General features: G+C 41.8%; 1 protein-coding gene across 1 annotated transcript; it reads left to right on the top strand.

Annotated features, from left to right (window-relative positions):
* Window positions 1-4: 4 nt before the first annotated feature.
* Window positions 5-27,974, top strand: LOC311488964 (nucleoprotein TPR-like). The gene is made up of 55 exons (XM_084545836.1): window positions 5-607; window positions 1,231-1,335; window positions 1,666-1,730; window positions 2,013-2,103; window positions 2,263-2,366; window positions 2,487-2,651; window positions 2,847-2,939; window positions 4,582-4,662; window positions 4,796-4,883; window positions 5,113-5,250; window positions 5,390-5,484; window positions 5,635-5,832; window positions 5,923-6,030; window positions 6,212-6,435; window positions 7,251-7,414; window positions 7,500-7,624; window positions 7,726-7,874; window positions 8,012-8,174; window positions 10,465-10,599; window positions 11,935-12,075; window positions 12,243-12,447; window positions 14,836-15,032; window positions 15,111-15,251; window positions 15,874-15,990; window positions 16,086-16,289; window positions 16,508-16,695; window positions 16,857-17,004; window positions 17,114-17,251; window positions 17,340-17,471; window positions 17,618-17,748; window positions 17,867-18,077; window positions 18,159-18,308; window positions 18,610-18,702; window positions 18,852-18,956; window positions 19,172-19,384; window positions 19,800-19,838; window positions 20,108-20,302; window positions 20,426-20,537; window positions 20,643-20,836; window positions 21,132-21,202; window positions 21,477-21,676; window positions 21,797-21,991; window positions 22,222-22,337; window positions 22,910-22,984; window positions 23,381-23,617; window positions 23,702-23,903; window positions 23,985-24,184; window positions 24,467-24,538; window positions 24,682-24,773; window positions 25,156-25,268; window positions 25,384-25,482; window positions 25,561-25,702; window positions 26,545-26,642; window positions 27,260-27,364; window positions 27,604-27,974. Exons 1-55 carry the CDS (start codon window positions 457-459, stop codon window positions 27,657-27,659), a joined length of 7,569 nt encoding a protein of 2,522 aa, XP_084401962.1. The 5' UTR covers window positions 5-456; the 3' UTR covers window positions 27,660-27,974.
* The last annotated feature ends 23 nt before the right edge of the window (window positions 27,975-27,997 follow it).

The following is a 27,997-nucleotide window of genomic DNA, read 5'->3' as shown; positions in this document are numbered from 1 at the left end:
GTATTTCCGTCGCATGTTTCTGTCGTAGAGGGGGAAATCACATTATCAAGTTAGACGAACAAGTAGAGAAACGTCACTGGTTCCTTTTCAAAATAAAACTTGTGTCAGACACAAAAAGCAACAGTTGCAGTACAAAATGTAGGCCTATGGGTCATTTTGTTGAAGATTCAAAGTTAAACACGGTCAACTTAAAAGCAATCAGTTATTGTACTGAGTAGTATTTTGGAATCAACAGACATGATAAGGACACTGAGTTTTTTACTACCCTGTAATTTGATGGCCAATGGTTCCTTTATTTTGAAAGTGGAAGTTTCGTATCCTGCTTCGTATGAGTGCGGCTTGACACTTTCTTAACTAGTTCTCAGCGGGGTTACGGACAAGGTACAATTCAAGATTGTTTTACAAGATTTTGGCGTCCACCTGCTGTTTTTTTTCCCCAAGGGGGAATAGGTGGAGATGTCGGTCGTCCTCCTGCAGGCTCTGGAGCGGACGGAGTTGAATAAACTCCCGAAAGGCGTCCAAAACAAGCTCGAGAAGTTTGTAACGGAGCTGCAGAATGCTAACGAGGCGCTCAAGACACAGCATGAGCGCTTCAAAGCAGACAGTGGTACGTAGCTACAGCCGAGTTGATATTAGTTAGCTGTTAGGTATGTGGGCTACGATATGAGTGCCATGCTCGATTCCAGTATACTAAGGCCGTCCCAGTGATTAGGCTTTAAATGTACGCTAGCAAGTGCTCGTTATCATCACTGTAGCTACAATGCAATGCTAAAGCTAACGTTGGCGGAAGAGTGACACTAACAGGGTATAAACTTGACTCTTTGTGTAAGAAGTTACTGTGTGGTGTGTTGAATTAATTCCAAAATGAACAACCCTTCTATAATAGGTTACTGGGTAAATGTCTGACTTTTATATGTTTTGTAAGATGCATTTTGTAAAATTACAAGATGAAGATGAATGAAAATAGGAGTGGAGTTAATTTAATACAATTCACTTAAATTACACCACACTTCCATTTTGGATTTCTTCCCATTTGCTGCCTAGGTAGCAAAATATACACAGCAACGTACATGAAATAAAAGTGAGCATACCTTGCACACTGAGATGCCGTTTTCCCAAAACTGAGTAGCTACTGTGGTGCAGTGATTGTGCCTTTTTTTTTTTTTTTTTATAAATATGATAGGTGTGTTGTGTATTCATGCATTCCTGTTGGATGTTGTACTCCCACAGAGCAGCAGTACTTTGACATTGAGAAGAGACTGGCGGAAGGTCAGGAACAGATCCTGTCTGCCACCCGAGATCTGCAGACCCTCAAGGAGGAAAATAAAAAACTCAGTGAGTCTTCCCACGTTTTTCCTGCTACGACGTGTGTCTTCATGTTTCTTGCCGTCTAGAATGAAATATGTAGCTCTGTATTTGCTGGATCTGCTTTGCAACATAATGATGTACTTTATGTTTACACAATAAGGCTGAACTTGTGTATAGTCTGCACAGAAGACAAGTATCATGTTGAAATCTTTCAGAAAGATCAGTGAAAGACAAATGAGTTACAGAAATCAGAGTTTGGTCATCAGAGTCATTACCAGTGTTCTATGACTGAAATGTGTGAAGATTAAGTTTTAATGTAAAGAAACCTTTCTTTTTCTCTCTGTTCTCTCTGTGCAGATGAAGAGCTGAGCACTCTGAAGGGAATAGAGGGAGAGACCACTGAAGATAAACCAGCGCAGCAGGTTAACTAGTCACTTCATTATGACACAAATCTCTTTTCTCTGCAGAAATGGGTTTTAGTCTGTCATCACATGATTGTGGAACATCTTTGAAGTGACCTCTCTGAAATGAGACCTCCTATTCTACATGAACAAATCTCTAAAATTACATATGTAGCCTGTACAAATCCATTGATAGATCTGCTACTATTGACAGCCTACTATGGGTTCAGACGACCATAGTAGTTCCATTTTCTACGAACACTTCCTGCGTAATGATGTGTATATATGTTTATATGGTTGCAGCAAACCAAGGCCAAATATGAGATTGAGGCAGAGAAGAGGGAGCTGGCGAGGCTGCTGGAGAAGAGAACACAGGAAGTGGAGAACCTTACAGGTAAAAGGTTGAGTCCAAAGACAGAATGTTGATACACTGTGCATTAATAAGTAAGTTAGGTTTCCATGGTTGTCAGTCACTTTTAATTATTTGCTTATAGGGGTAACGGAAAGTCCCTTCTTTATCTGGTTTACGATTGTTAATTTTGGGTATTTCCAGAGGATGTAAAGCGCCTGAATGAGAAGCTCACAGACACCAACAAAGTAAAGATGGAGCTGCAGTTAAAACTGGATGATATACAGTCGTCTGCAGCGTCTGTACAGGTACTGCGCGCCAGATTTTACAGAGACCACCACAGCTCAGTGGTACAGCTGATGCTGATGATTCTTTTCTCTTGAAAACCGTTGTGACAAAATTAGTTTTGCTACTGTTGTGTGTTGTAGCACCGTGAGAAACGCATGGAGCAGGAGAAAGAGCTACTGGAGAAAAAAATCGAGTGGTTATCTGCAGAACTGAAGACCAAAACTGAAGAACTGCTGAACACCAACAGAGAGAAAGGCAAAGAGATACTGGAGCTGCAGGGCAGCTTGAAGAGCAGCAAGGAACAGGTAACACACAAATACGTACACAGAGGATAAGGGTACGAAGAAAGCTGCCTATATAATAGATCCACAAATATAGCAGTGATTTCCCTATTGACTTTATTCTTCTGTATTACAGGTGGTTGAGGAATACAATGAGGTGTTAAGTAGTTGTTCAAATTACAGTCCTAATGTATTTTGTAATAACTTGGTTTTCAACAGGTGACCAGACTGGAAAGTCAGCTCACTTCTCTGAAGGAAACCAGTGAAAGCCAGAATAAAAGAGCTGAAGACCTCAACAATAAACTGAAACAGGTAATTTAGACATGCCCTCGGCTAATAATGTTATTAACAAGTTTAGTTACACAGGAGCAGTCTTTTCTTTATTATTGTTCTATGCTTTAGAACAAACCTAAAGAGCGTTTAAGGAAGTATGCTGCAAGCAAAAAAAAAAGCAAAATATGGTAATAATATGTGAGACGTTTGGTTCGGCCTCTGTGACTTTGTGAAATGCAGTGAAGGTGAATGGACGGTATTCCAGATGACAACTTCATGAACATTCACACACATTAATTTGCTTTGTTTGCACTTGTTTATCCCTCTGTGCCATTAAAAGCTGTGGTCAGGGGCGTTATGTTTTGGGGCCTGTCTGTCCCATTTACGTGAACATAATATCTCTGAAAGGCCTTTAGGGAATCTGTTCAAAATTGGTCCATTTGGACTCAAGGATGAGGTGATAAGAACTTGGTTATCAGGGTTACTGTGACCTCATCAAAACTCATTCAGTACGATTGTTGTGACAAAGTGTTACACACATGTGTGACAGGATTCCATATTTTTACCTTCCTCCTCTGGCTAATAACGAATGTCCAGCCAGGTAGAGACAGAAAAAGAGAGAAGAGAGCAGCAAGAGGAACGAGAGGGAAAGGGTGGTGGAGATGGCGAAAGAGAGAGAGCGGGACACACCGCTATTAACATGCTATACAGTAGTAGCGCACAATATATGAGTAGTAATAGATAAGAAATTAGAGGACAGGAGCTCAGTGTGAGAGAGAAGAAAGTAGAGGACGGGTGCTCAGTGCATCATCCTCCAGCAGCCTAGGCCTATAGCAGCATAACTAAGGGATGCCCTAACTATAACCTTTATCAAAAAGGCCCAACTTTAAAAGTAGAGAGGAGTCTGATATAGCTGACGGCCCTACCTCCCATTCTACTTTTTAAAACTAGGAACCACAAGTAAGCCTACACTTTGAGATCAAAGTGGTCTGTTGGGATGATATGGTACGATGAGGTCTTTCAGATATGATGGAGCTAGGCCTTTAAGGGCCTTGTATGTAAGGAGGATTTAAAATTGTATTCTAGATTTTACAGGGAGCCAATGAAGAGAAGCTAAAACTGGAGAAATACGATCTCTCTTGCTAATTCCTGTCGGTGCTCTCACTGCAGCATTTTGAATCAACTGAAGGTGATTGTTGTAGCCATATAATGATGGTCTCTCTCTGCTCTCTGGGCTGCCTGAGAAATAACCTCTAAGTGAATACACTCACTGGAAATGGTTCATTGAAATCACATACTTCGTATATTGATAACTGCCACTTTGCCGAAAGATACATGAAATTCTTTTACTGGGGTTGTCAATAAAGTATGTAATTGTGATTAATTGCTCAATTTCCTTAGTAAATGCGCAGTAAACAAAAATTAATGCCACATTTTTTAATCTGTTCTAAATGGACCTCCAAAGAGATTTATTTTTCAAGTTTTTACTACTCTTAAACATGGGCTTTTCTTTAAGCATCTGTTACAATTTTTATAAATGAAAAATCAAAGTTTAGCATCAGTGGTAATTAATGATAGGACAAAACCTTGGACAGTTCATTCATCGTATGACTAATTTGACTAGAAAGAAATCTGCCCTGGGCCCATAGCCATATCCACATATATCTGCATGTGTTCCCAGGCCAAAGATGAGCAGACTGCCATGGAGGAGAAATACCGCAATGAGCTCAACGCTCACGTCAAGTTGTCTTCTCTCTATAAGGTGAGAATCACCATGAAGCACTGAGAATAAATGCTGCTTTATATTTTTTCAATGTGAGACATCTTCTTTATGTCGTAGTGTAATGTAAAGGCCTCTCTTTTGTTATTATTTAACACATTGTTCCATCCTGTAGGGTGCAGCCTCAGATATGGAGACTAAGAACCAAGAACTGAGCAGAGCAGTAGAAGAGCTCAGCAAGTTGGTTAAAGAGACCGGGGAAGGTATGACTCCACTTTATAATTGTCTTGAATGTATATACCAATAAACCCTATTTAATATAATTTAGTGGCGATTGCTCCCTACCGTTTGAAGCACTGATAAGACAATATTTACTGTTTATATAATCTCTATATATTGAACAAGGCATTTGATGCCACTTGTGAAGTGTGGGCTTCCATGTGCTTAGTGTCGTTGATGGTCTGTGTGTGATTAAATTGATTGTCTTTGTAGCTAACAAGGCTCTAGAGAAGAAGGTGTCAGAGGGTGAAGAGCTAAAGACGCGGCTGGAGGCGGAGCTAAGAGAGAAGGTCAAAAAAATGGAGAAGGAGCTGGAAAATGCCACGATGAAGGCTGCAGGCAGACAGTGCTGTAAGAACATGCACACACATTAGAGATATTATATGTCTAACTTTCTTATTTGTGTCGGTCCTCTACAAAGAATTATATAGTTATATCTTAATAAAACTCTGTCATCGTTATTTACGCATGTGTGTGTTTTCCCCTCCAGGTGTGCCATCTCTGACTGAGGAGCAGTTGGACTCCATGTGTCCCTCAGCAGCTGCCATTGCTGCAATTGTCAAGCCAGGCATGAAGTTTTTTGATGTGAGTTTAAAGGGGTTTACCAGAGCTGGGTAACAGTGTTGAACTCATGTCAGAAGGAACAAGATTGGGACATTCCTACTTTTTGTTGCTGTACTTTCATGCTGTTTGTTTAGCAAGTAAAAGTTCTTTCTCTGCTGTCTCTCTGTTTAGCTGTACAACGCCTATGCTGAGTGTCAGACACAGCTGCAGCTTGAGAAGCAGGAGAGCAGGAGAGTAAGCAGGGTGCTGGATGAGATTGTCCAGGAGGTGGAGTCCAAAGCACCTGTCCTCAAACGCCAGCGAGAGGAGTACGAGAGCATGCAGAGGTCCATGGCCTCTCTGTGCACCAAACTGGAACAGGCTCGAACGGTGTGTCTGTTGTTTTAAGAATACATTGATTCAGTTGTGGGATCTAGATAATGACTTGTTTTGTTATGACAAAACTTTTTTTGCCATCAGGAAATCTACAGTTTGCAGAAGGAAAAAGACGAGGCCAAGCAGCACTCTGATGCTACGGAGAGAGACAAACTGAGGACTGAGAGACAGCTTGAGGATACATCTGCACAGGTATATCAATACATTAGGAGGAATGAATACTACAGTGTAATTCATTTGTAATTTTATCTGGAAGATATATGTAGCCTACATCATGTGAAGAAAGGACTGATGGTAAATGTTTGGAAGCATTTTGCAAATGAAGTGAAATGATGGTGCTGATGCTTCCACTGATTAATTTGCCCTGGTCCAGCTGTGTGCTCTGCTGGTGGAGCTGGAGGAAGCCAGAGGTAATCAGGTTACCAAGGACGACGACCGCTCTGCCGACATTTCCAGCACCTCTGAGGTCATCAGCCCTCGCCAGCTGTCCTTCCGTAGTGTGGAGGAGCTCCAGAGGCAGAACCAAAGCTTGATGGGAAGGCTGAGGGAGCTGGAGGATGAGAAAGACAGACAACAGAGCCATGCAGCATCAGCACGGTAAGAAGGGCCTTCACCAGTGGCGGTTCTACATTGAATTGCGCCCCGGGCGAGACCACCTCCTCTGCAGCTGCAGGGGGCGCCAATTTGCCAATTCCCTACACAGATATGACAGATAATAGAAAACCATGTAGCGGCGCAGATTTATTTGTTTATTTTATTTCTTTCCAAGTGCTCGTGCCGCCCCCCTTGTGTCATGAAAAAATGCCGCCCCGGGCGGCTGCCCGGTTCGCCCGTGCCTAAAACCGCTACTGGCCTTCACTGACTAAATTAATTTCAGCTTTGCACTGGGAGAAAGGGAACATCAGCACAAAACTTTCTTACCTATCTTCAAGACCTTGCATTAGATTTTCTACAGTGACTTGAGGATAAAAAATACTAGATAGATGGAAACTAGGAAGCGTCCAAGAAGAGCCCCTGATGCTACAAAAAAAACTCCATTTGTGTTGTCTTATGTCAATGCAGAATGAGTGTAGAATGGATGAACTGTAGAAATACATCAGACGTGTAGTGTTTGGGTAATTACTTTCACTGGCAAAAGGGGGAGACAAAAGCTACACAATGACCTTATTTTTCAGACGTCAGTTTTTAACAGATGTCTGTAAACTGACATTAGCAGCAACCACCAGGTACATTTTAAAAGAGGATCAAGCAACATGCCAGCTGACAGTTTGTTGTATTTAACCAGGCATACTGTAATTAATCAGGTAAAATAAATCTAAAGTGAAACAAGAAAAGCAGGGTGCAGATTAGCAAATTATCTGTGTGCACTCATGCAATGTAAAGATCAGCTCTGAATGTCTGGTTCCCTGCAGCATATCAGAGTTGGAGTCCAGTGTGGATAAACTTCAGAAGGAGGTTGAGCAGCTGAAAGAGCAGAGGAACCAGCAGAAACAGCTGGCGGACTCCAGTGCTAGGCAGAGAGACATGTACAAGGCACTGCTAACACAGAGCACAGGCTTCAACTTGCCCCCTGAAGGTGACCCAAAAATACATATATATATGGATCTTTGTGATGACCTTTGGTCAACAGAATAAGACTAAGTATTTGTGTGTGTCTGCAGGTCCAGACTCTCCTTCCCAACCCCCAAATGTTCGTCCTTCTGTCCCAGCTACACGTTCTATGCCTCAGAGAGCTGCTGCTGCAGAGTCAGCACAGACTGCTCAGACAAAAGCTGCTTTAAAACAGGTTTGTACAAACCTACTGTATGTATATGCTGCATTTCCCCTCATCTTCACATGTATAGCGGGGCATACAGTGCATTTCTAAGTTATCCTGTGCATTTCTAGCTCAACGATGCCTTCGCATTGTATAAGAAGGAGAAGGCAGAGAATGACAGGATGCTTAATGAAACAAACGACCGGCTGCAGAAGCAACTGACAGAACTCCGCTCCAGTCAGGCCAAGATGACTTCTCAACTGGAGTTCAGCAACAAGAGGTGTGTTAGTAAAAAAGCAGTAATGATGGATCCACATTTGTTTGATGAACGGCCTTTTTGCTCTCTTTTAAAATAACTGTCTGTATCCAGATCTGAGCTCTGTGTGCATCTGCTTTATTGGTTCCTGTGTACATCAGGTATGAGATTCTCCAGGAGACTGCATCAGCCTACCGTAGAGAGATCTCTGCCCTACAGGAGAGGAACCAAAAAATGGCTCTAACAGCCCAACGACACGAGCACGTCATCCACACATTGAGCCAGGATCTGAGACAGGCTACTGAAAAACTGGCCCTGGAAGAGGTAAGGTGGAGTCGTGACAGCTAGACAAATACCTGGATGTTATGCATGTTGTAAAACAGAACACATCATTTTTGGAAAACCCTTTTTCTGCTCTTCCAGTACTAACAAATTTATTGTGGAGCTTGGGACACAAGGAATTTTACTTATTTTTGAGTTAACTTATGGCCAATCTGTGGATTGTAAGTTCATCAGAATCAATCAGAATCAGAATACTTTATTAAACCTTCAGGGAATTTGTTTAAAAGGTGGGGTTTAAAAGAAAGGTAATTAGAGTTATTGATTGCTGCAAGCATTCCTCCTGTTTATACTGGCCCTTCCTGACATTTTTCCTGTGGAAATTGGATCTAAAATCCTGGAACAGTGCAAAATGCTGTGGATTCCAAATTTTATCTAGCCATCTGATATTGAGGCTCCAGCTGTCTTTTAATCAAATCAACTGTCACATTCTTTCTGACTTTCCCATAAGACCAAGTTAATTTTCAAATAATAAATAATTTGTTCAGTAATGTAATACATATATATAACATAGGCTGTTTGGTTTGCACATAGCTCCTTCAAACTAATTGACTATGTTTTCTAGGGGTGTAACAAATTACCGATATGAATCGGAAATCGGTTTTGATTTAAAAGATGTGAGTGCATCGATACACAAGCCCCTGGACCGATCTAAATGTACCACGAACCGGTCGATGGCCCGATTACAAAGTTATGAATCGGGTTATTACCGTAATTTCCAGACTACGTATAAGGCGCACCTGAATATAAGCCGCACCAGCTAAATTTTGGGGAAACTACAGATTGTTCCATGAGCCGCACCCGACTATAAGCCGCACCCAAGCCGCTAGTGTTTTAATGTTTAATTACCGTAAGGGTTTCTTCTACCACGGAGGGGATCGTCGGGACAGAAATGACTGTTTGGAAACGCAAAGCGTCCCATTTATTTACATTTGACAAACACAATAAATCTTTTAATCAATCAATCGATCAAACTTTCACATCTTTGACATTACAAACAGCATTCGTGCAGTGCACAAATAATACAACGGTGCGCTCCTAGCGTACTTCCTGCAGTACCGTAGTAGTGCAGTATAACAAAAAACAAAGCTTACAAAGCTTGACGAGGCAATAACGTTAAATGGCTAAATTTAATTCGTTTTGGCAGCAAAAGTGCAGTAACCCGGCTGCTCAACAAAATAACCAGCATCTTTTTCGAAAACAGCCAACACAGCAGTAAAGGTGCAGTAACACGGCCGTTTACTGTATCAAAATAACCAGCCTACTATACCAGAAAAGTCAGCCAGATCGATCGCCTTTAACTTAAAAGCAGCTCTCGTACTGCATTTGGACTCACTTGGTTTGTTTTGCTCTCGTTACCTGCGCAAACTGTCTGTCTCGCTCCTGCGCTTCCATGATAGTGCGCCCCTGGTGACCGTTAGCTGTAAAAATCCATAATTCGTTGTATAAGCCGCAGGGTCCAAAGCAAGTGACAAAAGTAGCGGCTTATAGTCCGGAATTTACGGTATATCAGCAATACAGCTGGAAGCCCCGCTTGCTTATTCTCTTTCTCTCTCTCTTTCCCGCAAAAATCTCGCGAGACTCTATTAAACTTATCACTATGAAGGTAAACAATATCACATTTTTAGGATTGATTTAGGAACATTCATAATGTAAAATGTCTACTTTAAACAAGGAACTATATCGGATTACTCTCTAGGCAATTGAATCAGGTCAACTGGACTTGGTTTTTGTCTGTGTCTGCGGGCTAGTCAGACTTGCCTGCTAGTCTCTCGAACTGATGAAGCCACTTGGATAAGGAGCGAAACGTCTTCACAGACAAAAACCAAGTCCAGTTGACCTGATTCAATTGCCTAGAGATGCCTTTGACCTGGACAAATGAGAATTTGCACAGACTCATCGGATTACATCATATTGCACTGAATCGTACCGAATCGTACCGAATCGGATCGGATCGGATCAAATCCTACCGAATCGAATCGAATCGGTTGTTTTTAAAATGTATCCTTCCTGAATCGTTTCGTACCCCATGTATCTAGATACGTATCGAATCGTCTTATATTGGAGAGATGCACACCCCTAATGTTTTCATAGCTTTGTGAACAGACATTTCTCTCTTTGCTCTTAAGTCTCTTAAGAAATACTTAAAATTTATCTCTCTTGGAGATCTACCAAAAATACACACAAAACTTTGACCTTCCTTCACAGTTATCGTACGTTTCTGTTTATTTCTCAATTAATACTTGTTTTAATTTTTTTACATTGTAATCTGTAGGTGCGCGTGGAGAACCTGTCTAAAGAGAGAGAGATATTAAGGCAAGCAGAGAGCCGACTCTGCCGAGAGAAGGAAGCCATTCTGGCAGAGCAGCGGAACCAGAACCTGCTGCTGACCAACCTCAAGGCTATACAGGTACAACATAATACCAACATGGTTTTAAATGCTTCTTCTCTGTCATGTATAAATTGTTGGGACAAATCTATGTTGGTCAAAGGTTCAGTGTTTTAGGTGAACGTATGTTAAAAATGCTCCCTAATAGTCGAAATCTTGAGTCTGTTCTGAACTCCTTGTTTGCAATGTTACCCTTTCTACTTGACCTCCAGTCATGCACCCATAAGGTTGTTCAGTGCTTGTTGCTGTTGTCCACTCAGATGTTTTGGATCTGATTTTGGGTACTGATGTATAAATTTTGGAACATTTTTAGTCAAATATAAATGACATTCAACTACCATTATTATGGTGCGTTCTATTTGTCTTGTAAGCGCGACTTGCAACTCGGGAGTGACGTCACATCCGTGTCGGAAAACAAGTTACAGCGGGTTTTTGCGTTCTGTTTTGTACACAACACGACAGGTCGGAGAAAAGATGTTTATAGTGTTTATCTCGTTTACAGTGCAACCACGGCGGATTTCACATGTTCACTACATATTACACAAACATATTTCACAGTTTGATATCTGAATATTCCGTTTTGATTAACGTTAACGATAGGCTACTGCTCCGCTTTCTGCTCAAGACTCGGCATTGTTGTCATAGCAACATGGAGCGTCTCTAGCCAATTTAAACTGCACAAGCTACAAAATAACTTATTAAGTGGTATTTAGCTGTAGCGACATGCCTATTAGGTAACCGTATACACTGCTATGTGTACGACTTCTACATTTGGTTACAACAAAGACAAAAGTGCTTAAAATAGTAGAAAACCACAATGTTTACTACGTGTGGCGCTCGTGGTAGCCATCTTGGAAACTGAACTCGGGGTCCTCTGAGCCTCGACGAGTTGACGACCTGTATATACGACCTCGGGGGCGTTGTATTTGCAACTTCCGGTTCGTAACTCGGGAAAACGACTCGGAAAACGAGTTCGGTGGACAAATAGAACGCCCCATTAGTATTTGATGCCTGTGGATCTGGTGTTACACGGGTTGAACTGTGGTTCTTCATAATGGGCCACAAAAGGATAAATACGGGTCATGCATGTTCAGTGTATGTCAGTAGTAAAACTTATTAGTTGCATTAAGCAAAATATGCCCTGCTGAGTCCTACTGAAATGCATTGGCATGATGAAGTTTTGTCCATGTTGGTAGTCAAACAGGAGCTTAACATTCACTTTCATATAGTTTCACAACCTTTCAGCTTCTTTTTTTAGCAACAGCTTTTCTTTGATCAATCACTCCATGTGTAAACTGGATTCCTTTTCTCTCTCTGTCTCTCATTTTGTCTCCTATTTCTGCCATATTTGCACAGTTGACTATGGACCGCACAGAGACTGACACTCGTCAGCGTCTGAACAACAAAATTGAACAACTGGAGACAGAATTGGCTGCGATGAAGACCAGGTTGGACCAGGAAGTTGCGCAGAGACATGCCCTAGGGCGCACTATGGATGTACGTGAAGTAGTAGTGTGTTTATTTACTTTGAATAATTAAGTATTGTTAGACTGTTTACTATAATTCATCTATGGAGGGATTAGACTGAAAGTATCATTTTGTCAGTAACATTCAAGGTCCAGTAATCTGGTCTTCTTTCTCTCTTACCTCTCCCTTCTCTGCAGGCTCAGCTGTTAGAAGCTAAGAAGCAGTTGGAGACCCAGAACACCCTGCAGCAGAAGACCAGGGAGCTGCTGCGTAGCTCTGAACAGCAGGTAGCTGCACTGAAAATGCAGTTGGCGTCTGCTTCCTCCTCTGAGTCTGTTAATACCTCCAGCAACACAACCACACCAGCTACCAGAGCTGCAGGCCTGCGAGCACCTCTGAGAGGTAATCAGTGCTTCTGCTGATAGACACAGACATTATAACAATTTCATGCACAAATGTTACTATTTGTCTATATAAGAATGTAGCATATCATGTACTTTTAAATGTCTCGTTAGGGCACCACCTCCTTTTAATGTAGGAAGAACACGGGTTTAAATCAATTTATCAAACTCAAATGCATTTCATAACCAAAGGGATGAATTCTTTAACACATTTTAAACCATTAATTCTCTGCTGTAAAATAACGTCACAGACAACTTCTCAAGTGTGAATGAATATTTATTTACTGAAGTGGCAGCTATGAATATATGCACGTGTACAATCAAATAGAATGGATATAATGAGACCTGAAATAACAAGTTAGGAGTGTTTGCGGAGCAATGGTGAAGGATGGAGATGTGTTATAGCGTTAAACTAATGGGAGTAGGTTAACCCTATGGTAACTTATCTGACCAAACTTCTCTGAAAGATAATGGGGAGTTTCAAAGCTAGAATGACACCAACTCTTGATCTCAAGCGGGTAACAGCAGGAAAGATTCAGCCTACTTTTCGTAGAGTTTTCCCAGCAGAGTACATGGTGATGATGAGGAGTCAGCGTGTCCCGGTATGACCCGGTGATGACGAATCAGCACCACAGCTTGATGCGTGGTCTGCAGCTTCAGTCACCCAGCGAGGTCGTTTTGCTTGAGAGCATTGTAGGTGTACAACCGAGGATAGTAGACCGCATGTTGTTATGGTGATGATCTGGTTCTTGGTCCGTGGAAGAGAGAGGGTCGCTTCTGTGAAGTACCCAGCTAAATTCACTAAGTTATAAAAACGAAGATTGTTAACTGAGGTTTGCTTCAAACTTCAAAATAAAGTTTGCTACAAAATGTGCGTCGGTAAAAAGAGTCAGACGAGACACTAACAGAGCTTGGGAAAAACGCTGCAGACGAATTCACAAGTTGTTGGCAAAGACCACAAAACTTAGAGAGCGGTCAAAACTTACAATGTATAAAAAGAGCGAATAAAACGTGCAAAGTGCTTGACAAAAGAAACGAAGAAGGTCAAAGAAGAGCAAAGGAAAGCGCGAAGAAGTGTGAAGAAGAGCAAAGAACGAAGCGTACAGGGTGTGTTTTGGGTCGGTTGTCCAGCTTTAGTCTTTGTCTGAAGATTTTCTGTTACCTGATTTTCTTAAATTATTTTATATTAACTAAGTTAATCCTTCCATTCTGACATGGTTCCTTAGCAGTCCTTAGCAGTAACATTCAACATTGTTCAACATTATAAGATAACATGTCTGAATGACAAAATCAATAACTTCAAAGCATCAGTGAATTAATAACATCAGGTTGTTCCTTATGGAAGATATGTTACTGATAAATGAAAAGTTATGGTGTCTGTGATAACAGTTTCAATAGTTATAACTAGCAAAGATCAACAGTGTTTCCAGTGATAAACATGAGGTTAAAACAAAGTAATAACATAAATGCAAATGAGCAATATACCATCTGTGCTCTAATCAGTATCACTACACTGTTAACAAAGTACTTCATGAGCATTATTAGTTTTGCTATTATTAATTTAAGAACATTCATAAAGTTCAGCGATAGTTTAATTCCAACAAGGTTTAAAAGAATAAAAATGTTTTAAGGATAGTCACTTGAGGGCACTGTTTGTCCATCTTACTGTAGAACAATTATTTGCATTTGAGCTAGCTACTCAGTTTTTATTGTACAAAAACCAGAATTGTCTCACTGTGATCTAGCACACTTCCTGACAAACAATATATGGCTTACTAGGTGATTACAATTTTGATAAACGTAGTATCAAACTTTGGCTTATGCAGAGAAGAAAATTCCAGGATTTTATTCTGGGCCGGTAAAGGAATTTATGACCCTTATCTGGGTTTGACCCCAGGGTTACTCTGGTGAGAGAAAGAAGGAGGGATTCAGCATGTTTGCATGTGTGCATCACTGAAAGGGAAAATTAATGAATCACAGCTTTAAAATGTTATGGAATATAACATTAAGGTTTTTAGATTCTGTCCATATGAATCGGAGAGGTAACTCCTTTTATCTGTCCTTAAGCTCCTGTGATCCTCTTGATGCTCTTTCAATTCAAGACCAATTGGAAGAAAGTGTGAAATTCCACCACATTGTAAATCTCTGTCCTTTTGACTCAGTTGAGGTCCTCAGAGTTCAGAGAGGCCCTTAGCATGGGCCTGTACAGCATCAGAGACTGGCACCTTAACTGCTAAGGTGTAGATTGGTTGATAAGTGGGGTTCAGGGCAACCTCTTAAATTTACATTCCAGAAAGGGTGGAGAAATGAATAGGACAACAGGGTCTCCTATAAGAGAAAATCACTAAAGCTTATACTATAACGGGTTTTTTTCTTTTGTCTCTCACAGTGCGCTCTCCAGTACCAGCAGCCTCCCAGCAGCCCAGCCAATCAGAGCAGGAACTCTCAGACTTGAAAGGTCTCCTGCGTAGTGCTGAGGAACAGAACAGTGAACTAGCAGAGCAGCTGAAGAATGCTAATGCTACTGTAGAACAATACAGAGCTGTGGTACTGACTCTAGAAGACAGCCTGAAGAAAGAAAAGGAGGTATAATTCCTTCTCTGTTCCACTATGGTACCAACACATCTTCACAACCATGCTTAATTACTGTTCTCCGTCATTTAGTCACGGTTCCCTCTGGAGGTCCAGCTGAAGGAGTCAGAGGAGGTGCAGAAGCAGCTGGAGAAGAGGATTGTAGAATTGGAGAAAATTAATCAGCAGGGACAAGAGGAGAGGAGGAAAGCTGTGGACGCAGTGGAGAAAGAAGTAAGCCTGTTACACAGTTTGAGTCCTCATACATTTATTACTAGCTACTAAATGATAAATTATCCTTACATGAGAATCCATTTCATGAATGTTTGTACACTGATCTTTACTAATGAATCAATTTTCTCAGTACTGCAGTGTACAGCTGTAACTGTCACAAAGATAGTTATATGCCCAAGGTGGTCTCCAGCAGTCAGTTGACTAAGACATTTGTTAGTCTTTTATCTGAGTAAATCTGTGTTGATACATTAAACTCATTTTGTAAAATAATCTTTGGCCACTCAATTTTACCATTTTTATTTTAAGTTATTTAATGAATTATATATATTATCCATTCTCAGGTTCCAACTTCTCACATAGGATGATTTTGTCGATTAGTTAATGTTGATAAATTTCATTTTATTCTTTAGACTTATGGTTGGACTAAACAATAGGGCTGTTGCTACTGCTTTTCTGAATTTATTTAATTAAAGGCCTGATGCGATTTGATTCAGATCAAAATCAATTCATTTATTCTTCAACTATTTTACTTGGTTATGAAAGAGATGTTTTATTTTCATAATGTAACCTCTAGGTTACTTCATCCAAATGCTGTAGTCATTTTCCGTCCTTTATTTGTCAGGTGTCTGAGCTGCAACGTAATCTGAAGGCCAGCCAGGTAGAGCAGCAGGAGGCGCTTGAGAGAGCTGCTGCTGCTGTAACAATGGAGCAGAAAGCCATACAGGACAGCCTGCTGCAGGTTATTTGCACACACTCACATTTAATATACCATTTTTTAATATTTAGTGCTTCACCTCAAGTCGGAACTTAATTCTCCATACTTCTCTCCCTCAGACTAAGCTAGCCGGAGAGGCACAGGCAAAGTATGAGAGGGAGCTAATGCTTCATGCTGCTGATGTGGAGGCTCTGCAAGAGCTGAAGAAAAGATCCCAACAAGAAGCAGCACGGAAGAGGGAGTTAGAGGAGGAACTGAGGAAGACGTCCTCCCTCCTCCAGGAAAAAACTGCAGCCTGGAACACAGTAGAGAAACAGCTGAAGGTAGTACATGACAGCTTAAAGTACTTGTTTCCGTAGAATATCCAGACTACTTTGTTTTGGCTTTGTCTTTTCTTTGGATGATTGAGAATTTTCACATATAGTCAAACAATAAAACTGCCCACTTTAAATGTTCTTCATCTTCACAAGTTATGCGTATTAAACACATTTCACATAAATGTTACACCTGTTTAACTATTTTTACTTCGACTGTACCTCAGGAGAACCTGTTGGCTCAGAGCCGTCGCTGTGAGGAACTGGGGAAGCAGAATGGTCTCCTGCATCAACAGATGGATGATATGGCCTCCAGGAGTCGGCAGCTGCAACAAGAACACCAACAGCAGCAGCAGCTTGACCTGTCATTCAGCGAGGAAGGGAAGACCACTGAACAGATACTAGAAATTCTCAGGTAATAGTTCTACAACAGACAGAGTTGTGTGTTTGCATAAATACTTGTGAGAGGGGGTTAAAAATGTCAAGTAATGGAATCATTACAGTTCTCATCCAACAACCTAATCCCTCAGACGTATCCATTTAGAAATGAGTTTAAATCATGTGTTTGTGGCATAGGTTTGTACGACGGGAGAAGGAGATTGCTATGGCCCAATGTGAGGCATCTGATGGAGAAGCTCTCCGCTACAAACAGCGAGTGGAACACCAAGACAGAGAACTGAAGGAGTTACAGGAAACTTTAAATGCAGAGAGGGAGAAGATGCAGGTATGATAAACCACCACTCTCCCTAGAGTGTTAACTAAAACAAGCAAAAGTGGCACGAGGGACTACAGTTTCATTATAATAAGTTGTTTGGCCTCTTCTGTTCTCTCAGGCTACAGCAAAGACTCTGGCCCAGCAGGAGGAACAGCTGAAGAAGATGGAGAGTATCAATGCTCTTCAAGAAACCAACAGGATGCTGAAAATAGACAGAGATAAACTTGAGCAGGAGCTGCAGCAAGCTCAGGCTAAGGTATAGTGTCAAAAGAAGAGGATGTTCCTCCTCATGACGTAATCCCATACATATTAACATCACACTGCACCTACCTTGTCTCTACCAGGTGACAAAGCTCCAGTCAGACATCAGTCCTCTGCATCACTCTCTGTCTCAGCTGTCAGAGAAAAATGGCTCCTTGCAGGCTGATAAGAGGTTACTGGAGGAAGACCTCAAACGGTGGAAGGCCAGAGCACAGGTAACTGTACTGCATTACAAAAGTGTGATCACCTCCATATATGTAAATGATTATGATATTGGTGTCTCCTTATACTCTTTCTTGCAGTTTTTACATAATGTTGTAGTCCTTTGTCATCATGTCATTCCAATTGTCTTCCTTCACAGCAACTGGTTAGCCAACAGAAAGAAGGCGATGTTGAGGAGAAACAAAAACTCACCATGGAGAGAGAGACTCAGCAGAAACGCATCACACAGCTAGCTGAAGAGACAGCCAAGCTGAAAACTGAACTCACCAGGTAGAACACCCATTAACACACATGGATACATCATGGCGAATAAGCTCTTCCAACAACTAGTATGCTCATTAGGATTTTGATCAGTGCATCCTAAAACAGTGTTTTATGTGTGAATCAGATCTAATGCCAGCAGTAACTCGGCTCAGTCTCAACTGCAAGCCCTTAGAGATTCTGTGGTCCGACTGACTTCTGAAAGAGACGTTCTGAAAAAAGACATGGAAACAAAAAACAATGACATTCTGGAGAAGAACAAGACCATCACCCAGGTGAAGAAGATTGGACGACGCTACAAGACCCAGTATGAGGAGCTCAAAGCTCAGCACGACAAGGTGTGAGCATGATTGTGCAAACAGTTTGAACCTAATGAGCATGAATGAAAACTGCAGTGAGAGTTTGTCCGTGTCTTCCAGCTGGTCAGTGAAACGGCCGCCAAAGCAGGAAGTGAGGCGGCTACGAGCCAGGACGCGCAGCAGGAGCTGAACAAAGCCCAAGAGGAGCTCAGCAAGACCCGGGAGGAGCTGAACACACTGAGAGAGGAGGTGCAGAAAAAACAGGAGGAGGTGAACAGAAAGACTTTTTGATATTTATTACGGTGGCATGCAATAAGGCTGCCCCTCCACTTTATGAATTCCTTATTAAATAACTTTATAAATTGTTTTTTAAACTAGTGGTCAAAGGTCAAAATCCACTGTATGTATTGTGCAAAAACATTGTGCACACAAAATTCCTTCAAAGTCTTATTCTCTGTGTAGACATACCGTGGATGTATACTGCAACTTGACTGAGGCAAGGCAGCAGTTCTCATTCAAGCTGGCTCAGGTTACTGACATGATTTGATTTATGTTTTATTTACTCCACCAGGCCCAGAAGTCCCAACAAGAGTTAGAGGCTGCCCAGAAGGAAACTCAACAGACCAAGGAAAAGTTCCAGGAGGTCCAAAACCAGCTAACACAGGTACAGCACAGTGAAGCTAACTCAAAGCTAACAAGGATGTCTGTATTGGAACATGAAAGGAGAAAAGCAAGGATATGCAGCTCTCCATACCGACCACACATCAGAAAGGCAGGAATCCCTTCTACATTGTCACCTCTTTGCCTCTACAGGTCCAGTCCCAGTTGTCCCAGTCCCAGACCCAACTGCAGCAGAATCAGAACCAGCTGACGCAGAGTCAGAAAGAGCTTCAACAAGCCAAGAATCACACGCAGCAGGTAAGAAATCTCCTGAGACTGACACAAGACTTGGACCATTCGTTCAACATTTGATTTAAGGTTCACATTTTGATCATTTGTAACGCTCATCCTGATGGGTGTGCGTGTCCTGCAACTTGAGAACCAAAAGAAATTTACCCAGCACTTGACAAAAAAATCAAACAAAAGTCCCACAATAACCAGACTAACTGCCTCATTTTTAATATGATATATAGGTACAGAACCAGTTAAAGTCAGCTCAGTCTCAAACTCAAGCTCGTCAGAACCAGATTCAGCAGATCCAGAGGGAGCTCCAGCAGGCTAAAGAGGCTCTGCAGCAGAACCTCACCAATCAGAAAAAACTACAGCAGACTCAACAAAGCAGCCAACAGAGCAGCAACCAGGAAATCAACAACCTCAAAACTGCTCTGAGCCAGGCAGAGAGCAAGGTGAAGTACATTCTTTACTATTTATTTGGCTTGGTTTGATTTTGGTTTTATACATGTTCTACATAAAAACATTTGTAGTAGCTTTTGCAGTTCTGTCTCAGAGTCAAGGACCAATAGATGTAGGCTTAAATCTAGTTTTACATGTTATGTAAAGGTTGTCCCCAGCTGTTTACTACAGACTATTAACAGCTGGGAATTAGTTTTTCTCCTACAACTCAAACATCTTCAAATATGCCAGAAGATGCTGGTTACCCTAATGCATTTATTAACTGCTTGATTAAGTCATACCCATATGTGTGTCTGTGCTTGTGCTCCTCTGGTATCAGAGCACAGAACTTACTGTTGTATTTAAACAATTTTTGTCATATGTACAAGTAATAGATTGTGTTTGTATCTTTGCTTACTCTCCTAACAGGTGACTGAGCTTCAAGGCCAGCTGGACAGCCTGCAGAAGGTCAGAGAAAAGCTCTTAACTATTTTTTTTACCTATGTATTTTTAAATCAATACCAGAGGGTTTAAAATCTTTGAATATGAGCAACAAAGATTTATTTTCTTTGTGGATGTCCGTGTGGAGAAGCTGAGTTTAACATTGCGTTTTAGCTTCGAGAAACTGGAAAATACATTTGTATACGGCACGCCCATTTATTTATTTATTTTTAATCTTTTCCTTATAATTATGTCACTTTATTTCTCTGTAAATGTATCTCTCACTTCTTTGTCAGACGGTTGCTGAGCGCGAAACAGACATCAAGACCCTGCAGCAGCAGTTAACTGAAGCTAGCCAGGCTAATGATGCTAGCCAAGCCACACAGGCCACTCAGAACCAGAGTTCTCAGTCTATCCAGGCCAGTGATTCTAATGCTGCAAATGATGCTAACCAGACACTACAAGAGGAGCTGGCAAAACTCAGGCAGGAGGTACCTCCAAATACTGTTTTTTCTAAACCATGCAATAATCAACCTGGAGTGTGCATTTGCATTCCGTTAAAAACCACATTCCAAAACAATCATCGGATAATGATGAACGTTGTTTTCCTACAGCTGTCTGAGTCCAAGAGTAGAGAGGAGCAGCTCAAACAACAGATGGCTGAAAAAGATGAGAAGACTAAGAAGGTCTTTATGGGAGCCAAGACCAAAATCAGCCAGCTAAACAGTACGTTTATACAAACCCTGTCAAGGGAAGCCATGGTGACAAAATACAAGTAAACAAACTAACCTGCTACAATATTTACATTTATTAACCTAACTTTACCTGCAGATGCTAAAGAGCAGCTCAGTCAGGAGATAGAAGAACTGAAACAGAGTAAGGAGGAACTGGAGGTGAGAATGAATGCCCTCAAGTCTCAGTACGAAGGACGACTTCTTCGCCTGGACAGAGAGTTGAGAGAACTGAGAGAGACACAAACACACTCTGACCCCAGAGAGGAGCCACAGGACCAAAGTGGAGCCAAGGTACATGAATCATTTTAAGTGTGGATCTGATGGATCATAGTTTGAAGCCATGGAGGATTGACTTCCTCATCAAAATAGACCAAATGAGACGGCTTTTTCCAGTGGATCCATATGTTTAAGATATATGAGATTTTAACGCAGTGTCATACAGTATAGGCAGCAATGACATGCATGTCCAATATTTAAACGTTTTCTACATAATTTGCTCAAAGCAACCTAACTTATTGAAATATTACCAGCACTCTGTGTTACAGTTTCTTCTCTAACACTTGTTTCTGTCATGTGATTGCAAAAGGTGGGTGATCAGGCCAGATCTGCTGACCAGAGACAGATTTCTTTGAAGAGTCCTGCTCAAGACAGGGGAAGGTAACTAGTGAAGACATACACATGCATGCTTAAACACCAGAGACTGTGAAGAATGAATAAAAAAGGAAACGTTCTATGGGAAGTGCTTTAAAAAAATCCAGTTTACATACAGTGGATGTAATCTGATTGCAGCATAGAAAACTTCTGCAGAACCAGACCAGACTCTGTATGAGTTACAAAAGCTCAGAATAGTTAACAGTAGCATAGAACAAACACAACACACTGCTTGCAAAAAAGTAACGATAGTAATAACTTCTCACTGGTTCTCCATTAGCTCCAGCTTGTCTGAGCCTCCCACTGCCAACATCCGGCCCACCACAAGTACACCATCTCCTAGCAATAAGCCGAGCCCCTCCCCTGGTAGCAAGGCCACGCCTCGTGCCAGCATCCGGCCTATGGTTACCCCGGCAACTGTCCCCACCCCAACGCCTACAGCCACTGTAATGCCGACCACACAGGCTGACAGTCAAGAGGGTAAGAGCAGCAAGAAAATAAAAAGTTGATCTCTTGCCATTCAAATCTATACTGTATGCTTTATTGGTAAAGGTTAAATCACACGTGTGAATTATCAATGGATTATGCTTCTATGTGCAGTGTTGATGAGTGCAGGAGCTCCTGTACACTCGACCAGCTCCAGTCTGGGGAACGCCCCCACCTCCATAACTCAGCCAACCAGCAGCCAGGCCACAGCTTTTGTACAGCCTACTCAGCAGCAGGCTTCCAGTCAGAGCTCAGGCTCTAGCACAGAGGCAGAGAGGCCATCTACATCCTCCTCCCTGATTGGAACAGGTGAGATGGGCCGTGCCCAAAACCAGCTGTCAACCCATAAAACATTTACAAAAGAAGCAAATTACTGTAGTGAAAGTGTTTAATTATTAAGAAATAGACTGACCTGTGTCTTCTCTGATACAACACTAGAGAGTTTTTTACATTTGTTGTTTTTTTCCAGCTCACTGTTCATGCCTGACTAGATATAGCTAAATGGTTTTAATTGATATCCTGGTATGTGCGTCTGACAGCAGGTTCAAAGCGTGTCAGAGAGGATGAGGAGGAGGAGGAGGAGAGCAGACCAGAGAGTACACATACACCTCCGATCACTAAAAAACTACGACTAAAACCAACAATAGCATTGCAGGTAAACACAAACACAAAACACCCAGAGACTGGGCTGACCTGAACTGAAGTGCGCATAGATAGACTGCCTGGCCAAAAAAAAGTCACCACCAGAAAAATGTAAATGTCCTTCCAGTTTTTAATAATGTGTTGGACAGTTCTTAACCCAGTTTTAGTAGTTTCTTCAATCTTCTTAGATTTTTTTCTCTGCTTGATGCATGCCAATGATTTGACCCTTTTCAAACAGACTAACATCTTTTTCACGACCACGGGATGTGTCTTTAGACATGGTTGTTTGAGAAATGAGAAGCTACTCATTGCATCAGTTGGGGTTAAATAACTTTGCCAGCTGAAAGATAATCCTCCATGCAGTAATTATCCAATAGGAGGCTCATACCTATCATGCCTATTGTCTACAGGATGATTATCATGCAGTATTTCAAAGCTGAAAAGCTTCAGAAAGTTGAAACTATACTACCTTTCTTCAAGAATAAATGTATATTTTGTCCCTAAAACCTCAAAAGAAAGCAGAAAGTACCACGCGTTGTTTTCATTTTAATGTGTAACTGCAGCGGCCTATGTGTTGTGTTTCAGATGGAAGCTGAGGAGGAGATGGAAGGAGAGCTGAGGGATGAGGTGGAGCGACAGGATTCACCAGATGACAGTCAGGTGAGTTATCAGTTAAACCAAACTGGCTCAAGATAGATCGTTTCCTTATTAATCCCAAACTGAGAAATTTCACTCAAAGAAAGAAAGATCAAGAAAATGAGCAAAAGGAACATACTTTGAATGTAGGCTTTGACAGTTTTTCTGTGAATGCAGCTAATCTTCATGATTTTACTACCGTTAAGCAGCTCCCCTGGGATAATGTGCTTATGAAACATTTCAACAAATGAGGCTTTTCATTAGGTTTTCCAATTTTTCCTGTTATATATTTTCTTCTGAATTAACTGTACTGTTCATACCATCATGATAAGATATACCAATAGAATGCCAGAAATAGCAGCAGATCTGTAAATGTGTATGATATGAGTCCTTTAAAATACTTTTCTGTTTGCGTTGCAGGCCCTCCCAGAAGCGGTTTTCCCACTTTTAGCTGAAGATGATGAGGACAACGAGGATGAGGGTGTGTCACAGTCGGTCCCTTCTGATCAGATGTCCTCCCTGGGCTCAGCTACAGTTCGGGACGTGATTGTAATCGACACAGACAGCGAGAGCCGCGAGAGCAAAGAGGGGGAAAAGCAAGAGGGAGAAGATGAAGAGGAAGAGGAGGAGGAAGAAGAAGAAGAAGAAGAGGACGAGGTACTGCTTATTTAAGAACTTGTCCAAGTGTTTTGAGCTTTGTCTGTTGTCACTCAGATGTTAACTTCCTAGTTCTTGCTTCAGTATAAGGAGGAAGAGGATGAAGATGAAGATGACGATGATGCTGCCGACAGCGGGATGAGGGAAGGCGACGAGAGTAATGAGGAAAGCAGGGAGGCTGGAGAAGAGGAAGAAGACGAAGAGCCGTCAGAAGCCACTAATGCTGAGGAGAATGTGAGTGGAGCGTCTTCAGGCTCCCAGCGTCCCTCCGAGCCGACACACAGCGGTGAGCACATCACAATTAAAGGACTGATTCGATGCATCCTCCTCTTGAAAACAACTAATATGACTCAATCGTCTCTTCCAGGTGAAAGCAGCAGCGGTGCAACATCAGAGTCCAACCCCTCCAGAGACCCTGTACACCTCCCTCCAACTTCCTCTTGTGTACCCTCCACTTCATCATCACTCACACCCCGCCTGCCCCATACACGTAGGCCCCCACACGCCCTCCCACCACGGCTCTACATCCAGCCTCCAGCTGCTGAGCTGGGACCCCCACACACACAGGTAGTAAACACTTCTTACTATTGATTTCAGCTTTTTTAAAAACAATATTTAGAATTTAGTCTGAGCCTAGTCATAACCTAGTAACCTAGTAACCTAGTAGTAAAATGCCCAGGAGGTATGTTGGTGAAAATAACACACAGACCTCCTGAACTCATAAAGAACCAAGTAACGTTGAACAACATAAAGACTGAAAAGATAATTGTTAAACTCAAAGTTATTATATGGCAAATACCCAAAATGGTTTCTTGAATCTGACAGTAGTGATTTGTGCCTGTTAATCAGAGACAGTCCTCTCAGCTACGACGACCATCAGCAGGACGTGGACCTCAACTAACCCCAGGAATAGGCAGTATGGTAAGAGAAGTGTGTTCATGCATGTATATTTAGTTCCAGTGGTGGAGGCATGAATTGTATTGTTGGTCTCAACAGTGTTGCGTGCATGTGCCTAGCATATGACGGAAATGTTTCAGCTAACGCGGCGTGTTTGCGTATTACAGCAGCCTTTCTTTGATGATGATGACAGAATGGTTCCCAGTACTCCCACTCTGGTAGTACCACACCGCAACGATGGCTTCGCTGAGGCTATACAGTAAGATCCATACACACTAGGATGTTTCTGTTAAATGGTCTGCACTTATCTAATCCTTGCAGAACAAAGCGCTTTGAAAATGTTTCACCTTCACATGAACACACTCCTACCCTACAATAGCACCAGATGCATTTTTCACACAGTTTTTGCTACTTTTGTTGTATTTCACATATTTACAATGGATGAAAAGAATGAATGCTTTGTCTCACAGTCTGATTACTTTTTTTTTCTTTGTTAAAGAGAATCTTTTAAAATAAAAGAAAAAAACTAAGCCTTGTTTCCTTGGCAAAGACTGCAAGAATAAACAAATGCAAAATGGTGTTACCAGCACTTTACAGTTGCGTCACAGAAGTGATTCACTCTCTCTCGTTGATTTCCTCAGCTCTCCTCAGGTAGCAGGTCTGTCCACCAGGTTCAGGTTTGGGCCTCCAGAAGAGTTGCTGCCTCAGACATCATCCTCGCACTCTGACCTGGGACAGTTGGCCTCTCAAGGAGGTACCAAACTGACACAATTACACTTGATTGTGACACATGGCATTTGTATATGTAAATAATCATATCAATAGTAACAGACTCTATATTTTTAACACCTGACCTTTTGTGTTTTTAGGTTTAGGTATGTATGAGTCTCCTCTGTTCCTGGCTGCTCACGATGAAGATGGAGGAGGAAGGAGTGTCCCCACCACGCCTTTACAAGTGGCTGCACCAGGTAATAAAATAAAATAATTCACACACACACTCTGTCACATTTAAACAGTTGTAGTCATACGGTCTGTTTCTCCGTCAGTGACAGTCTTTACTGAGTCCCTGCCCTCAGATGCTGGTGACAACATGGCCTCCCAGTCGGTTCCCATGGTAACTGCCTCCACTGGAATGGCTGGTGCTGCTGATGATGGTGATGAGGTCTTCATGGAGCAGGAAGGGGATGGGTGAGAAACACAGTCATGGGCTCTGGGTTTATATCACAGTCTGTAGATAAAATGGACGACATCTCCACTTCCTCCCACTGACCAAACTGACGCTAGTATCGCAGGGATATGGGCGGCGCCATGTTGCAAGTTTGAAGGCAGAGGCTGAGCAGTACTGTCTGAGAGTGGAGCCATGTTATCAATGACCTGCCCATACTTCCGCTAGATGGATAGAATACTGTGCGCTCCTCTACCTCTACCACTTGGATTATTCACTGCATTTGTTTTTTTTCCAGTCCTATGGGACTGCTTCACGTAGCTGTAGCCGTCAGTTGCAAATGTCAATCATCATGATGTCACACTGTCAAATAACTAACTAAAACAAAACTTCTCTGAAAAATGGACACTTGCACATACATCGGCATTATATTTATTCCCTAAAAGGACAGAAACCATCCTGGAAAAAAAATATATATTAGAAGTGTACTTGAAGTGTTTTAGTTTGGCCCTAGTCCGTCCACTAACATAGAGGGGGTAGAGTTTATGACCTGTACTGCAGCCGGTCAACGAGGGGAGCTCCACATGCTTTGGCTTCACTTTTGAGAAGCTGTCATGGCATCCATTTTTGTGACAGTCTATGGTTAAATGTATTGCATACACATTCATTGATCTGATTCTTCTCAGCAAGCTGCCAGTTAACTAAAGGTCAAGTACAGCTCTATATGTAAGCCCAGATGATGTGTATATTATGTGTATAAGCTACATAGGAACATGTCTTCTTCTTTTCATCGTGACTTTTAGGTGTTTTATTTTGAGCCAGAAAAATCTAATCCATCCTCCTTTGTGTATTTGTGTGTTTCCAGGCCTGGTATTGAATCTTCCTTGGAGAGTCAGACAGACATTGAGTCAGCAGGACAGCAAAGTGATGACGCATCCCTGCCGTCTACCAGCCAAGATCCTGGTAATATACTAGTTTACTAACTGACATTCCAATCATAATAGCAGGATTTTCATTTAAACCCAGGATAAGCATTTCAGATACACATGCAGACCACATGACTGAAATTTCCTGGATTATGTTGTTTTTTTCCCTGATATGGTTGTGGCTCTTTTGGTTGTCTTATTCCATTCCGTGGAAAGAGGTAGCCCAAACATTGTGCACAGAGAAGCCCGTCTGACGCAAGTTCCCAGAAGTTCTGCACTTGAGTTTCTTGTGAAGTATAAATGACCTGTCCAGAATGAATTTTGTTCTTGTTCTTGCCACCTTGAGAAGAAGAACACATTTCTCTGTTCTTGCAGAGTATGTTACTGCCTTCAGTCCCTGGACTTTTAAAAACGTCCCATATTAAGTTCTTTCACCTGAGGAAGTTTCCATTTGAAGTGACTCCCATTGACTCATGAAGGAATTCTTTTCGGTTTTTGCTGCACATCTTCATATGACAAAGACAACTAAAAATCACAACCTGTCGGAGTTGTTTTTTGGTTGAACCCCTTTTTGATAGCCCAGCTGAAAGTGGTTTATATGTGCAATAGGTACTGCCTCTGTCTCCTCTGAAACTTCTCTTGCTTTGCTCATAGACACGAGCAGTGTTCCTCAGCGCCGCACAATGACCAGTCAGCTTCTGATGAGGGGAGGAAGTAGAGGAGGAAGGGGGGAGGCCAGGACATTACTCAGCCGTAGAGGTAAGAAACTCAAATCGTTCCACAGACGAGGCTAGATAACAGGGCTGGCTTAGTAATCACCACCAATGTAGTGCACACTTTGAGAACACCAGTAACTTCACGAGTAATCACAATGAATGATGAAGCAGTTTATTGAAGCGCAGTATGCAGGGAATAGCACTGAATATCAACACCATGAACAGTGACATTTATCTCAGTCATTAATGCTAAATGGCCTCATGTTTCTCCATATATTTCAGGAACTTTCTCTCGAGGAGGCAGAGGAGGAGCCATGGGCAGAGGGGGCATGGCCTAATTTTGACCTCACCAGTAGTGACTCTGTCCTCTTTCTCATCCAAGAATGGTGGCAATGCTCAGATTCCAAAATCAGTTTATCCGTAAATCTTAATTCTAGTCAAAATCATTTATCACGCCATTACCAGAGATGTATGGTAGCTGTGTGTGAGTCTCTGTTTGAGATATGATAGGCCACACTGACATCCAGTGATTTTCTTTTTTTAGTTGTTTTGTAGTTTTTTGTTTTACATGCATTCATTGCGAGCCCTGCTTTGCTCTGTTTGTGAGCTGTCAATACATGTGTTTTAATAATAAAGTGGCATATTGAGTAACATCAGTGTCATGTGGTGTGTTCTA

The sequence above is a fragment of the Chelon labrosus genome (assembly GCF_963514085.1).
Source record: "Chelon labrosus genome assembly, chromosome: 6".
NCBI lineage: Eukaryota > Metazoa > Chordata > Actinopteri > Mugiliformes > Mugilidae > Chelon > Chelon labrosus.
This window is presented reverse-complemented; position numbering and strand designations above follow the sequence as displayed.

Excerpts from the sequence above, each read along its gene's own strand:
- LOC311488964 (XM_084545836.1), top strand. The coding sequence starts at position 457 with ATGTCGGTCGTCCTCCTGCAGGCTCTGGAGCGGACGGAGTTGAATAAA. Across the intron at positions 2,940-4,581 it reads TCAACAATAAACTGAAACAG|GCCAAAGATGAGCAGACTGC; the intron begins GTAATTTAGACA and ends ATGTGTTCCCAG. Across the intron at positions 25,269-25,383 it reads ACAGTTGGCCTCTCAAGGAG|GTTTAGGTATGTATGAGTCT; the intron begins GTACCAAACTGA and ends TTGTGTTTTTAG.